Source organism: Lutra lutra, chromosome 6, assembly GCF_902655055.1.
Source record: "Lutra lutra chromosome 6, mLutLut1.2, whole genome shotgun sequence".
NCBI classification, from domain to species: domain Eukaryota; kingdom Metazoa; phylum Chordata; class Mammalia; order Carnivora; family Mustelidae; genus Lutra; species Lutra lutra.
In genome coordinates this window covers 37,074,532-37,089,868 of record NC_062283.1, presented here as the reverse complement: position 1 = coordinate 37,089,868, position 15,337 = coordinate 37,074,532, and the positions used below count along the sequence as shown (strand labels likewise).

At 41.7% G+C, this 15,337-nt stretch overlaps 1 protein-coding gene and 1 non-coding gene across 2 annotated transcripts in view; one reads left to right on the top strand and one right to left on the bottom strand.

Annotated features, from left to right (window-relative positions):
• CGAS (cyclic GMP-AMP synthase) overlaps window positions 1–15,337 on the bottom strand; it is a 23,891-nt gene extending 8,554 nt beyond the window's left edge. The window contains exons 1-3 of the mRNA XM_047735161.1: window positions 14,567–15,337; window positions 6,946–7,165; window positions 586–828 (exon numbers count right to left, since the gene is read on the bottom strand). Of these exons, the coding sequence (XP_047591117.1) occupies window positions 586–828; window positions 6,946–7,165; window positions 14,567–15,265 (1,162 nt within the window). The 5' untranslated portion in view covers window positions 15,266–15,337. The remainder of the gene's footprint in view (window positions 1–585; window positions 829–6,945; window positions 7,166–14,566) is intronic.
• LOC125103454 (small nucleolar RNA U13) lies at window positions 6,542–6,646 on the top strand. The gene has a single exon (XR_007128439.1). It is a non-coding gene; the product is annotated as a small nucleolar RNA U13 (small nucleolar RNA).

Below are 15,337 nucleotides of genomic sequence, written 5' to 3'. Positions count from 1 at the left end.
CTTCTCTACTGAAAATAAACAAGCAAAACTAACATTCCAATGTGAGTTAGAAAACACTTTAAATCTGAGTATTTGATATTACTGCTACAACTATGCCTTTTTCAATTCCATTCCTCACCAAACTCCCATCTTACAGTCTGTTTAGCCTGATGGCTCTTGATATGTTGACAGCACTAATTACTGTCCTAGGATATAACATTAATAACCCTTGGGTGCCTGACTAGCTCCACGGTTAGAGCATGTGATTCTGGATCTTCGGATAGTGAGTTCGAGCCCCAGGCTGGGCATAGAGCTTACTTTATTTATTTTTTTTAAAGACTTTACTTATGTATTTGAGAGAGAGAATATGATCGGGGGGAAGGGGAAAAGCAAAGGGACAATCAGACTTCCCACTGAGTGGGGAGACCTATTGGGGCTTGATCCCAGGACCCTGGGATCATGACCAGAGCTGAAGGCAGACACTCAACTGACTGAGCCTCCCAGGTATCCCCATAGAGCTTACTTAAAAAAAAAAAAAAAAGAAAGAAAGAAAAAAATGACAGACCCCTCTTTTTGTCTTTAAGTTAACCTTCACATTCAAGATACCTTGAAAACCATTTCCTTCCTTCGCATGCTTGGGTACCAGGTAAAACGGCTGTCGCCTTAAATTGGTTTTAACTTTTGTTCCAAGCCACTGACTGATGGGCAGTCCTTCCTGGGTGCTAGCAGGCCAGCTGCTTTTTGACTCCAAAGCCAGGATTATATCCACAGATATTTCTTTGGGTTTTCTAATAAGAAGTGTTACAGCAGGGCTCCCCCTCTTCTTCTTCTCCATAATGACATCGATACCTGTTTAAAAGTATAAAAGGGGAAGACAGCAATTATCAATACGATTTTCTGCAAAAATAATATATCCGTCATTGGAGATCTGTAAAGTGCTGAGTGTAAAGTGAAAATGAATTCTAAAGTAGAAACTGACCCCACAAAGCAAAGTGTTTTTCCCCATTTAAGCAATATTTATCCATACCTACCATAGAGAAGCATTGTCAAAATTCTGTCTGGAATAAATGATGAGGAGCCCCTGAAGATGTTGGGCTTTTGGAGTACTATGATAAAATTTTCACTTAAATGTATGGGAGGCAGTATGGAGGGAAGCCTGGAGAAAAGAGCAGATGAGTGGCAGGGAGGAGACGGGCCATCGCAAAGACCACAGCAACTATCCAACACAGAGCGTGTGTATCTGTGACACCACAGAGGCAGGGGGCATGAAGACAAGGGAGCAATGCGTGTTCACTGCAACATCATTCACAACAGCTAAGACATGGAACAACCTAAGTGTCAATGGATGGAAGAACGGATACAGGAATTGTGGTACGTACACACAACGGACAGCATTTGGCCTTAATGAAGAAGATCCTGCCATTGGTGATGACAGGGTGATCTGGAGGCCATTACACTAAGTGAAACAAACTAGATGCAGAAAGGCAGATACTGCATGACCTCACTTTTATGTGGAATCTAAAAAAGCAGAATACAGGGCGCCTGGGTGGCTCAGTGGGTTAAAGCCTCTGCCTTTGGCTCAGGTCATGATCCCAGGGTCCTGGATCGAGGCCCGCATCGGGCTCTCTGCTCAGTGGGGAGCCTGCTTCCTTCTCTCTCTCTGACTGCCTCTCTGCCTACTTGTGATCTATCTCTCTGTCAAATAAATAAATAAAATCTTTTAAAAAAAATAAATAAAAAAAAATAAAAAAGCAGAATACATAGAAGCAGAGGGTAGGATGGTAGTTACCGGGGGTGGGGAGGTGGGGAAAATGGGGAGATATTAGCTACAGTTATGTAGGATGAGTAAGCATGATGACTGTCATTGATACGACTACACTAAATACTGGAAATGAGCTCAGAGGGTAGATTTTTAGGTCCTCTCACTTTAAATACAGCTGACGCCTGAACAACATGGGTTTGAAATATATAGGTTGGCTTAAATGAGTGTTTTTCTGGTAAATACAGTACAATCCTGTAAATGTATTTTCTCTTCCCTATGATTTTCTCTTTTTGAGTTTTTAAATTCCAGTTAGTTAACATACAATGTGATAGTTTCGGGTATACAACATAATGATTCAACGCTTCCATACATCACCCAGTGCTCATCATGACAAGTGCACTCCTTAATCCCATCACCTATTTATTTATTTATCTATTTGACAGAGATCACAAGTAAGCAGAGAGGCAGGCAGAGAGAGAGGAGGGGAAGCAGGCTCCCCGCTGAGCAGAGAGCCCGATGAGGGGCTCGATCCCAGGACCCTGGGATCATGACCTGAGCTGAAGGCAGATGCTTTAACCCACTGAGCCACACAGGCGCCCCATCCCATCACCTATTTAATCCATCCCCTCCCCCCTCTCTTCTGGTAACCATCAGTTTGTTCTCTGTAGCTAAGGGTCTGTTTCTTTTTGTTCCTTTGCTTCTTGCTTTGTTCCTTAAATTCCATGCATGAGTGTGATCAGATGATATTTGTCTTTCTCTGACCAACTTATTTCACTTAGCATCATACTCTCCAGCTCAATCCATATGATTGCAAATGGCAAGATGTCATTCTTTTTTCACGGCTAAATAATATTTCATTGTAGATATACATATACCACATCTTTATCCATTCATCAAGCAATAGACACTTGGGCAGCTTCCATATCTTGGCTATCGTAAATAATATTTCTATAAATATAGGGGTGCATGAATTAGTGTTTGAATTAGTGTTCTTATATTCTTTGGGTAAATACCTAGTACTGTGCTTGCTGGATTATAGGGTAGTTATATTTTTAACTTTTTGATGAACCTCCATACTGTTTTCCAGAGTGGCTGCCCCAGTTTGTATTCCCATCAATAAAGCACTAAAGTTCCTTTATCTACACATCCTTGCCAACACTTGTTGTTTCTTGTGTTTTTTATTTTGGCCATTCTGACAGGTGTGAGGTAATATCCTATTGTAGTTTTGATTTGCATTTCTCTGATGTTGTCATGATAAACACCTTTTCATGTATCTCTTGGCCATCTGCATGTCTTCTTTGGAGAAATGTCTGTTCATGTCTTAATTGGATTATGTCTTTTTTGGTGTTGACTTTAATAAGTACTTTGTATATTTTGGATACTAACCTTTATTGGATATATCATTTGCGAATCTCTTCTCCCATTCTGTAGGTTGCCTTTTATTTTATTTTAATTAATTAATTTAAAGATTTTGTTTATTTATTTGACACAGAGAGAGAAAAAGAGCACAAGCAGGGAGAATGGAAGAGGGAAAAGAAGGCTCTGTGGTGAGCAGGGAGCCCAATGCAGGACTCTATCTCAGGACCCCAAGATCATGACCTGAGAAGAAGACAGTCGCTTAACCAACTGAGCCACCCAGATACCCCCATAGGTTGCCTTTTAGTTCTGTTGATTGTATCTTTTGCTGTGCAGAGACTTTTTATTTTGACGTAGACATTCCTTATGATTTTCTTAACATTTTTTTCTCTAATTTACTTTATTATAAGAATATAATATATACTACATATAGCATACAAAACACATGTTAATCAGCTGTTTATGTTATTAATAGGGCTTCCAGTCAACAGGAGGCTCTTGGTGGTTAAGTTTGTTAAGTTATACACAGATTTTTGACTATGCAGGGAGTTTGGTGGCCCTAACTGTCCTGTTGTTCAAGGATCAACAGTACAGTTTTTGTTTTTTTAAAAAAAGACAGAAGTGGGGATGCCTGGGTGGCTCAGTTGGTTAAGCCACTGCCTTCGGCTCAGGTCATGATCCCAGGGTTCTGGGATCGAGTCCTGCATAGGGTTCCTTGCTCCGCAGGGAGCCTACTTCTCTCTCTGCCTCTGCCTGCCACTCTGCCTGCTTGTGCACTCTCTCTCTCTCTCTCTGACAAATAAATAAATAAATAAAATCTTAAAAAAAAAAAGACACAAGTAGCAGAAATGAGAGCAATTAAAAAGGTTTAAATCAGGGCGTCTGAGTGGCTTAGTTGTTAAGCGTCTGCCTTAGGCTCAGGTCCTGATCTCAGGGTCCTGGGAACAAGCCCCACATCAGGCTCTCTGCTCGGTGGGAGGCCTGTTTCTCCCTCTCTCTCTGCTTGTGTTCCCTCTCTTGCTGTGTCTCTCTCTGTCAAGTAAATAAATAAAATCTTTAAAAATAAAGGGGTTTAAATAAACAAAACTGGTAGATGGACTGAATCAGTAAGGTAAGAAAGAAGGTAGAAGTCTAGAATGTAATCCCAGGATTTTGGCCTGGAAAATGGTTGACGTTGATTTGATTCTTCAATATGGAACAATCAAAAGGAAGAAATATGGGGCTGAGTTGCACTTGGTTTTAGACACACTGAGCTATAGGTGTGTGGAAAACCCCCAAGTAAAGATGGCCATATTACAGGTGGCTGTGGTGGTCAGAAATTCAGGAAAACCTCTAGATGAGAGATACTGGCTTTGGGATTCGGAGGTGTACAAGCAGTAGTTAAAGACTACTCTTCTGGAAGGGACCACAGTGAGAGAAAAGCTAGAGAAACAAAGAGAAAACTCTAGAGAAGGCCTTCAATTTTCTTATTACTAAATCTGCAAAATCTACTTCTTACCCATGATATCCTTCTACCCTCCTATTCCTACTAAGAAGTGTCCATCTACCTTTCAAAGGCCACCCTTGCACAAAGGCCACCCCTTCCATCCTAAGCACCTTGTTTCTTCAATTGTTCCCTCTCTCCTCATCGGGGGCTGCCCCCTCCCTACTGGATCATTCCTATCTATATACGAAGGGTTCCAGTATTTCTCATTCTTAAATATCCCTCTCTCTTGACCCCACCCTGCCTCTTCCCCACACTTAAACCCACCTTTCTGTGCCCTTTACAGCGGAGACTTTGTAAGGATATGCCTACACATGCTGTCCGTACAGGACTCCACTGGAACTGTTAAGTCAAAGGCACCAACAAACCCCACAAAACTATAGACCAAATCCTATGGTTTCTGGAAGTCAGTAGCATTCTACACCCTGACCCCTCATTCTGCAAAATCACATAGTCTCCTTAGGCTCCTTCTCTTCTTCCCAACCTCTAATGGGATCCTCCTCCTCTTACCACTCTACTTAACACTGTAACTCCCCCTCCCCCATCCTATCCCCAACACTCCTGGTCCCTCTCACTTTGCTATACTTTTTCATCATAAAACTTACTACTTTCTAGTATATAAGATAATTATGGTTTCCATTCATTATTAATTGTATGTCTGCCCTTATCTAACCATGAGGTACAGAAGGGTGAGGGTCTTCATCTCTTTGTTCATTACTGTATCCCAAACACCTAGACCATCTGGCACATTAGAGGATCAGAGGATACTGATTCATGAATAAACGAATCAATGCTCTCTGCCTACATGGTCTCATCTATGGCCAATGCCATTTATATGTTCACATACAGCCCAAACATATCCTCTGCACTTCAAACCCATATCCAATTACATACATGACATTCTCACTTCAGTGTATCACAGGAATCTCCAACTTAATATATCCAAAGCCAAACTCCTTTAATTCATACCTCAAGATATGTTCCTCTTCAGTCCTTCCCATCTTAGAAAATGGTACAATCAACCCACACAGGTGCTCAGTCAGAAACCTGGAGGCCTTCTTTAATTCAATCCTTTCTCTCAACCCCTACACTTACTCCAGAAGGAAGCACTACGACAAGCTTGGATGTGTCTGCTTCTCTCCATCCCATCCTCCATGTAAGCCACCACTGTCTTTCACCTGAATTACTTCAATATTTTCCTTTTTCTTTCCTTTTCCTTATTTGTCTTTTTAGAATATCTTCTCCAGAGAAGCCAGAGTAAACTTTTAAAAATACACAGCCAGGGGCGCCTGGGTGGCTCAGTGGGTTAAAGCTCTGCCTTTGGCTCAGGTCATGATCCCAGAGTCCTGGGATCGAGCCCCACATTGGGCCCTCTGCTCAGTGGGGAACCTGCTTCTCCCTTCTCTCTGTCTGCCTCTCTGCCTACTTGTGATCTCTGTCTGCCAAATAAATAAATAAAATCTTAAAAAAAAAAATACAAAGCCAATCATTATTCCTTCATTAAAACCTGAGTGAACATGAAATCATCTGAATTCATTTCCAGGATCTACAAGTCCTTGGACAATCTCGCCCCTGGCCACCTCTTCAACTTCATTTCATGTCACTCTTCCCCTTGTCCACACAGGCCTCTTTTTGTTCCTTGAGCTTGCTGTTTTCTGCCTTGTGGTCTTACTCCACCCCAATTGCCACTATTTCCCCTAGTTCATTCCCTTCAGAGCACTTGGTGCAATTTGTGTTTACAAGCTTCAAGAGGTGAACCCGGGGATTTTATGCAACCACATGTATCCAGAGGCATGAGGCAGCTGTCCAGTGAATAGTCAGTGGAGACCAAAATAGAACTAATCAACGTTTAGAAAGAATGTCAAGAAAATGTAGTAAACTAAAATCAAGAGCAAAAAGTTGTTTCTAGGAGGTACTGATCAACAGTCTGCTGCAGAGAGGTCAAGAAAGATCAGCAGAGGATGCTTTTGTAGTTCATAAGTGTGATGATTGGGTGCTCACGCTGTTGTGTGATTATATGCCTCCCTCAAACCCTGTTATGACCAGGGCACTTTAACTGCTTGATGTGGAAAAAAAAAAAAAAAGTCAGTAGAGGAGTGTACATTGGCAATTAGTAGGTATGATTAAAACTTCAAGAATCAGGGCACCTGGGTGGCTCAGTTGGTTGGGCGGCTGCCTTCGGCTCAGGTCATAATCCTGGAGACTCAGGATCGAGTCCCACATTGGGTTCCCTGCTCAGTGGGGAGTCTACTTCTCCCTCTGATCCTCCCCCTTCTCATGCTCTTTCTCCCATTCTGTCTTTTTCAAATAAATAAAATCTTAAAAAAAAAAAAGAACTTCAAGAATCAAAAGTCAAAAATCTTACCTTGAATGTTTTTAATTTCTTCCTTAATGATCTTCCTAAACTTGAACAGCATCTTAGAAGCTGATAATATTTCATCTTCTACAAACTGAATCAGAGGATTTCCTTTAGGATTTCTTTTGAACTTCACGAAGTAATAAGCACCACTGTTGCAATATTCTTCTAGCTGAATTCTGGGGACCTCCAGTTTGAACATTATATCAAATTCATTAGGAGCAGAAATCTAAGAAATAGTAAAAATAACACTGAAATGTTGTTTTGTGAATATTTTCCAAGCAACTGCAATTTTTTTCTTGAAATGTCCACTTAACACACTACTTTGAAAAGCAAGATTCCTAAGATTCATACCCTCTGGAAGTGGGATGAGTGAAACTAGGAGAGGATTATTGTTTTGGTTTGTAGGTTCCATACCTTTTTTTAACCAAGAGTATGCATTATTTTTATAATTTAGAATAATTTTAAATTATATCATGCAAGCTTTTAAAATCTGTACCAGCTTTTTCTGAATTAAAAACTTAAAATGAAAAACCTATAAGGTGCAATCTTTTATGTCACAAGATACATGCTGCAGCCACACTCCTGTCACAATGGTCTAAAAAAAACGTGTGTAGCCCTGTGCTGGCTAGTTGAGCAAAGGCCATCTTGTTAGAGCTGTTGGTCACCCAAGTAACTGCGAATGCCAAGTCATGCACTACATTAATGTCTTTGAACCACAGCATTTTAGGAGCTTCAAAGAATCATTTTCATCCTCACAATAATAAATCTATGAATCAGCAATTATGTCAAATGATTATTTTTCCTGTAGTAAAAATACCACAAATCTCTCATTAGTCAAGAGCATGCTTCAAGCACAGCTATTGGACTATACTGCTCAACAGGGTACCTAGTAGCCATATATGTCTACTGACCATATGAAATGGGGCTAGTCCAGATCGAGATGTACTGTGTTGTATATTCAATTGTGTCCTCCCCAAACTCATATATTGAAGTCCTAACCCCAAAAGTGACTGTACTTCGAGACAGGGTTTTTAGACGGTTAAATGAGATCATGAGGGTACAGTGCTAACCTGATAACACTGGTAGGAGGAGAAGGAGGTGGTGGAAGAGGAAGAGGAGAGGAAGAGAGATCCCTTTCTCTCTGCCCACATGCACTGAGGAGTAAAGTGAGGATACAGGGAGCAGGTGGCTGTCTACAAGCAATGAAGAGAGTCCTCATCTAAACCTAACCATGCTTGCACTATGATCTTTGACTTCCAGCCTCCACAACTCTCAGAAAAAAATCTTATGTTGTTTAAGCCACCTGGTTTATAGTGTTTTTGTAATGGCAGCCTGGACTGACTAGAGTGTACTATGAGAGTCAAACACTTGGGAGTGACATTAGTGAGAATGAAATAAGAGCCTGCGAAAATCCACTCTTCCATAAAAGCAAAAAGAACACGGGCCAGATTAGTCAGTTCAACTTTTTCATATCTGTATATTAACCAGGAGTTTGCAACAATCCAAGGAGGATTTGTTCCAGAAAAATGGCTGAATCTCAATAGGAACTGGGAGCTCTGTGGGCGCTGCCCTATTCTCACCCCCAGAGCACAGAAGGTTCTCATTCCCATTCCCTCTCAGAAACCTCCACCGAGAGTCCCTACTGTTCTAACACCATAAATTCGGCCACCTGTTTGGAAGCACCATATAAACAGAATCATATAAAATGTACTCTATTACAACTGACTCCTTTCAATGTTACATTTATGAGATTCATCCATACTGTTACATGTGTTGGTATTTGTTCTTTTTCATCTTATGCAGTATACTACTGGATTAGTGGAATATATCAAAATACATTTGCTTATTCTGTCTTTGAGTATTTGGATTATTTCCAGTTTTGAACTATTACAAAGCTGTTCTGAGCACTCTTTTTTTTTTTTTTTTAAAGATTTTATTTATTTATTTGACAGACAGAGATCACAAGTAGGCAGAGAGGCAGGCAGAGAGAGAGAGGAGGAAGCAGGGTCCCCGCTGAGCAGAGAGCCCGATGTGGGGCTCGATCCCAGGACCCTGAGATCATGACCTGAGCCGAAGGCAGAGGCTTTAACCCACTGAGCCACCCAGGCGCCCCTGTTCTGAGCACTCTTACATATGCCTTTTGGTGGACATGAGCACTCATTTCCACTGTGTATATATCTAGGAGTAGAACTGCTGGACCATAGGATAAGCGTATCTTTAGCCTTAGACCAAAGTGTCAATGTTCCAAAGAGGTTATACCAACCTATCTTCTCTTCATCAAGGCAAAGCAGTTTCAGTTGCTCCACATCTTCTAAGATGGAACTATCAAGCCTTTTAAAATTTTAGCCATTCTAGTGGATAGATGTGTAACAGAATCTCATCATGATTTTAATTTACATTTTCTGGCTGATTAATGATGTTGAACACATTTATTGTTATTTGGATTATATACTAAAGCATCTATTCAAGTGCTTTTGCCCAATTTTAAATTGGTTTGTCTTTTTCTTATTGATTTGTACTAGTCCTTTGTCAAATATACATATTGAAAGTAACTTCTTTGAGTTTTTGGCTTGCATTTTCATTCTCTCAATGGTGAGAAGCTCAATTCTAATGAAGTCCATTTTATCTATTTTTATGGTTAGCAATTTTAGTGTCCTATTTAAGAAATGTTTGTACATCCCATTGTTATAATGATAGTCTTCTATGCTTTCTTCTAGAAACTTTGTTGTTTCCTCCTTTATCTTTAGGTTTATTTTATATCTTGAATTAACTTTTGTATATGATGTGTGGGGTTGGTGGCTGTCATGGATATCCAATTGACCCAGTATCAACTATTGAAAAAACCATCCTTTCTCCCATTGAACTACACTATTGCATATATTTTGTACTGAATTGAATTATATACGCAGATCTGTCTCTGGACTTTCTACTCAATTAGCCTATTTGTCTATCATTGCACCAATAATATCTGCTTAATTAGGGTATTTGTATAGTAAGTCTTGCTCTTTGATAGGGTAAATCCTCTAACATTTTCTCCTTTAGATGTGCCTGGATTGGGGTACCTGGGTGGCTTGGTTGGTTGGACGCCTGCCTTCGGCTCAGGTCATGATCTCGGGGTCCTGGGATCAAGGCCCATGTGGGGCTCCCTGCTCTGGGACAGCCTGCTTCTCCCTCTCCCTCTGCCCTTCCTCACCCCCGTGTTCTCTCTCTCTCTCTCTCTGCTTTGTCTCTCTCAAAAAAATAAATAAAATCTAAAAAAAAAAAAAAAGAAAAAAGAATTGCCTGGGTTATTCTAGGTCCTTTGCATTTCTTTTATTTTCATTTCATTTCATTTCATTTTTTTTAAGTAGTCTCCATGCCCAGCATGGAGCCCAACATGGTACTTAAACTCAAGACCCTGAGATCAAGACCAGAGCTGAGTCAGGAAATCAGATGCTTAACTGTCTGAGCCACCCAGGCACACCCCCACCTTTGCATTTTCACATATGTCTTATAATAAGCTTGTCAATTTAATCAAAAAAATTGATAGGGCTTTGACTAAATTGCACTGAATCTATATAGATCAATTTGAGGCAAACAGAACATGATATAGATTTCCATTTATTTAGTCTGTTTTCAAATTTACTCAGCAATATTTTAAAATTTTTATCATCTTTAGCAAGATTTATTCCTAAATATTTGATGATCTTGATGCTATCGTAAATGGCATTTTTACATTTCATTTACACTCTTTTTGTTGTTAATATATTGAGGTACTTTGATTTTTGTTTACTGACTTTGTATCCAGCAATCCTGCTTTATTCACTGATAACAGTTGAACAACACAGATTTGAATTGGGCAGGTCCATTTATACATGGTTGTCGTTTTGGTTTTTTTTAAACAGTACAGTATTATAAATGTATTGTGTCTTCCTTATGATTTTCTTAGTAACATTTTCTCTTCTCTTCTTACTTTATTGTAAAATACAATATAAAATACATATAATGAACAAAGTATGTGTTACTCTTACTGTTCATCAAAAAGTCAAAACTAGGCTCTTAGTAGTTAAGGTTTTGGGGAGTCAAAAGTTATATGCAGCTGCACCTGGGTGGCTCAGTTGGTTAAGTGTCTGCATTCGGCTGGGGTCATGATCTCAGGGTCCTGGGATTGAGCCCCACGTGGGGCTACCTGCTCAGCAGGGAACCTGCTTCTTCCCCTGCCTCTACCTACTGATTTCCCTGCTTGTGTGTGCTCTCTCTCTCTGACAAATAAATTTTTAAAAAATTTTAAAAATAAAAAAATTTTTTTAAGTTATATGCAGATTTTTGACTACATGGATGGGGAAGGGTTGATGCCCCTAGTCCCTGTGTTGTTTAAAGGCCAACTGTATTTCTAATAGTTTGTACAAAAATTCAATCAAGTCATCTGCATAAATAAGTTTTATTATTCTTTTTCTGATCTTACGTATTTTGCTTCTTTTTCCTGCCTTGTTTACATGGGTTCTACGTATTCCTTTACCTTTTCCTTTTTTGTTCAACATTATGACAAGATTCATTCACATTGTTGCATGTGGCTGTAGTTCTTCTCTTTACTGGTTAATGTACTACTGGCTAGAACCACTACAATTACTTGATTTCTATATAGCCTTATACTCAGCCCAAACTTATGATTGGTAAATTGCAAAAAGAAAAAGAGAACATTATGGAGTGGCAATTACCCAGAGAATTTCTATATAAATTTTCCAAATTTTCACCTAAAACTTGACAATATTACAATAAAATACATGAATAAAAATGTGTCAATATGGAACCAAGTAAATAAATTACTGAGAGGTGTGTCTATTTTTTATCAGTTACAAAGAGTTTGGAATCTAGCTTTGAAATCCAAGTGGATGCATAACAGAAGAAAATACACCAAAAAGATAACAGTGAATAAAATGAACAGGAATAATATTGCTCTTCTTTATGCTTTTCCTAACTTTCCAGGGACATCAACATGGATAAGGGGTGACTATGGGAAAGGCTGAGAAAAGTGGTAGTGGGCAGGAAGCTGTGGGAGCATGCCAGAGGATTAACTGCTGGAGCCAGGCAATGAATCAACTCTGATGAAAATGTATCAGTTTTTGGGGCACCTGGGTGGCTCAGTGGGTTAAAGCCTCTGCCTTCAGCTCAGGTCATGATCCAGGGTCCTGGGATTGAACCCCGCATGGGGCTTTCTGCTCAACAGAGAGCCTGCTTCAGAAAACCTGCATCCTCCTCTCTCTCTCTGCCTGCCTCTGTGCCTACTTGTGATCTCTGTCTGTTAAATAAATAAGTAAAATCTTTAAAAGAAAGAAAGGAAATGTATCAGTTTTAAAAATCAATACATGTTTTAGGAAAACAAATTTCATTCAATTTCTTCCACCAGTGTATGATTTTAAAAAGGAGAGGCACCTGGCTGGCTCTGTCAGAAGAGCACATGACTCTTCATCTCAGGTTGTAATTCTCAGGTTGTAATTCAAGCCGCACTTTGGCTGTGGAGATTACTTTTAGAAATTGAATTTTTTAAAAAATAAAAATAAAAAGGAGACAGGTTCTTGGACAGCTGGCCTGGCTCAGTCAGTAGAGTATGTCCCACTCTTATCTCGGGGTCCTGAGTTCAAGACCCACTTTGGATATGGAGCTTACGTTAAAGAAAAAAAAAATAAAAAGGAGACTGGTTTTGACTGGAAACTTCTTTAAACATCTTATTGTTCCTGCCATATGACTGAACTGAATGATATTTATGTAATAAGAATCACACTTAAGCCAAACAATCTAGTGAAAATTTTGCTCATTTGGCTACCAAAACGCTTTAGATGGAATTATATAGTGTTCAGTGCTAAAAGAGTTTTAAGATTCAAAGACTGATACATACACTATCTTTCTGGCAGTAAACAAATATCACTGGGTCCACACCAATGAAATGGGCAGCTGTTTAGGCTACAATTTATGTAAAACATTCTGTGGCAATGGAGTTTACAATCCAGGTGGCAAGCCAAAAGAAAAATATATGAAAGGTTTAATTTCCACTGAAATCTATTAGGTTAAATGCTTATCGTGGGAATGAAGTCTGAATCTGCTACCCTAAGACAGAGGTCTTGAGAGAAACCACCCATCCTTTCTTCTAGAGCACGTTCATTCATTCGTTTGAATACTTACTATATGTTAAGGCTTAGAAACACAAAGATGCAAAATATTTGGCCTGCTATCAGGAGTTTATAATTCTAAAAACCTAAATCTAGAGTTTAACAATCATTTACTTCTGAAGGAGAGAAGTTAATTGAATAAAGCCAATAGGTAACTATAAAATAAATTACGGTCACCTAAATGCTATCAGCCTCTATTTCCTTCATGCTATACCCAAGATTTTAACAGATCTCCTGCAAATGCACAGCCCGGCCCTGAAAAAACGGACTAGGTGAGGGGCGCCTAGGTAGCTCAGTGGGTTAAGCCTCTGCCTTCCACTCAGGTCATGATCCCAGGGTTCTGGGATCGAGCCCCACATCGGGCTCTCTGCTCGGCAGTGAGCCTGCTTCCCCCTCTCTCTGCCTGCCTCTCTGTCTACTTGTGATCTCTCTCTCTCTCTGTCAAATAAATAAATAAAATTAAAAAAACAAAAAAAAACAAAAAACGGACTAGGTGAGAACACAACTAAAGAAACTGCCACTAGGGGCGCCCGGGGGGCTCAGATGATTAAACGTCTGTCTTCACCTCAGATCGAGATCTCAGAGCCCTGGGATCCAGCGAGCTCCCTGTTCCGAGGGAATTCTGCTTCTCCCTCCTCCCACTCCCTCACCCCTGATTGTGCGTGCTCATTTTCTCTCTCTCTCTCGCTCACACACACAAATAAAATCTTAACAAAACAAACAAACAAGAACAACAACAACAACAAAAAAAAAAAACAACCATCACTGGTCAGGAAAGATTCTCTAGTCAGAAATCTGCTCCTAAATCTTCAACGCCTACTGGCATGAAGACTTTAATAACTCAGCCACACACAAACAAGGGGAGCCGTGGAATACATACCCTGAAACAATCACGCTGTATGTGTATTTAGGAGGTACACTTTTTAGGGTCTGTAGGAGATCTTTTCTTAAAAAAAATTTTTTTTAAATCACTCACTGTGAGGTTCCCATGACATTGGCATAAGAAAACTGGGGAGAGGGGAAGTCCGCAGCGGCTGGGGGACTGACTGAAGATATTCTTCCTATAGTTTTTCCCATAGGAAAAATGCTCCTAGATATACCAATTTTGTGTAATTTTTCGCACTCCTAATTATCCAAGTCGGAATTTGACTAGGGCACACCAAGTAGGGCCCTGTTACAGAAACTCCATACAATCTGCTTGCATGAATGAATCTATACATTGGAATTTCCCAACAGTAATGTCTTGACAGTAGTTGGCACCAATGTTGGTTAGCTGTACGTCCGCTGAATGTACAGATAGGTAAACGAACAGCTGTTCTTCTCTTTGGCTGGAACTGAGTCACAGGCCACAAAAGACAAAGAGTCTGAGTTACTTTCGAAGGGAAGTGAGGGACCGCGCGACCCGCCGGTGTTGGGACTATCGGGCAGGCTGGGGACTGGGGCGAGGGAGTCGGCGGGAGGAGAGGCGCTGGGCAGCTCACCTTCACGCGCTCGTAGTAGCTTCCGGTGCACAGCCGCGAGACACCCTGGAACTCGGACTCGCAGCTCTGCAATCTCCGCAGCAGGTGGTCCACAACCCGGTTCACAATCTCCGCCGCCACTGAGATTTCCTGGCGCCTCAGCTTCAACTTTTCCAGCACCGTTCGGGGCTTCCAGGCGCCGGGCGCCGCCCCCTTCTTCCTGAGTCTCGAGGAGGGAACCAGTGGGCCGTGGCCGAGGCGGAGGTCGAGGCCGAGGTCGAGGCCGAGGTCGAGGCCGAGGTCGAGGCCGGAGACCTCCGTGGGCTCTGGCAGGGTTCTCTGCTCCCGAGGGGCGCGCGCGCCCCTCTCGCGGCGAGATCCAGTCCTGGGAAGGGGCGGCCCCGGGGCCGCAGGAGGCGCCAGCTTCCCCGCCGGAACCGCCAGCCCCTCCACGGCGTCCTCAAAACCCAGAGGCGCCTTTTTGGCACAGGCATTCCGCGCGCGCACCGGTGGTCTCTCGGGAGAGCCCGGGGCACGCTTCTTCCTCCCGGATCCAGGGGCCCCGACCTGGCCGCACATCTGTGCTTTGGGCCGGGCTGCCCCAAGCGCGGCGGGAGGTTCGCTGGGCTCCGTCCCGGTACCCTTCACTCCTTGCGCCTTGGGCGCGGCGGCTCCAGCCTTCGAAGCTGTCCGCGTGGCCTTTCCGCGCCGGGGGTCCATGGCTGGCGCTCTCTGTTCCCCGAAAGAACCGAGACTTGGCCTCGGGAAAGGCCACGGGAGGAGGAGCCGGCA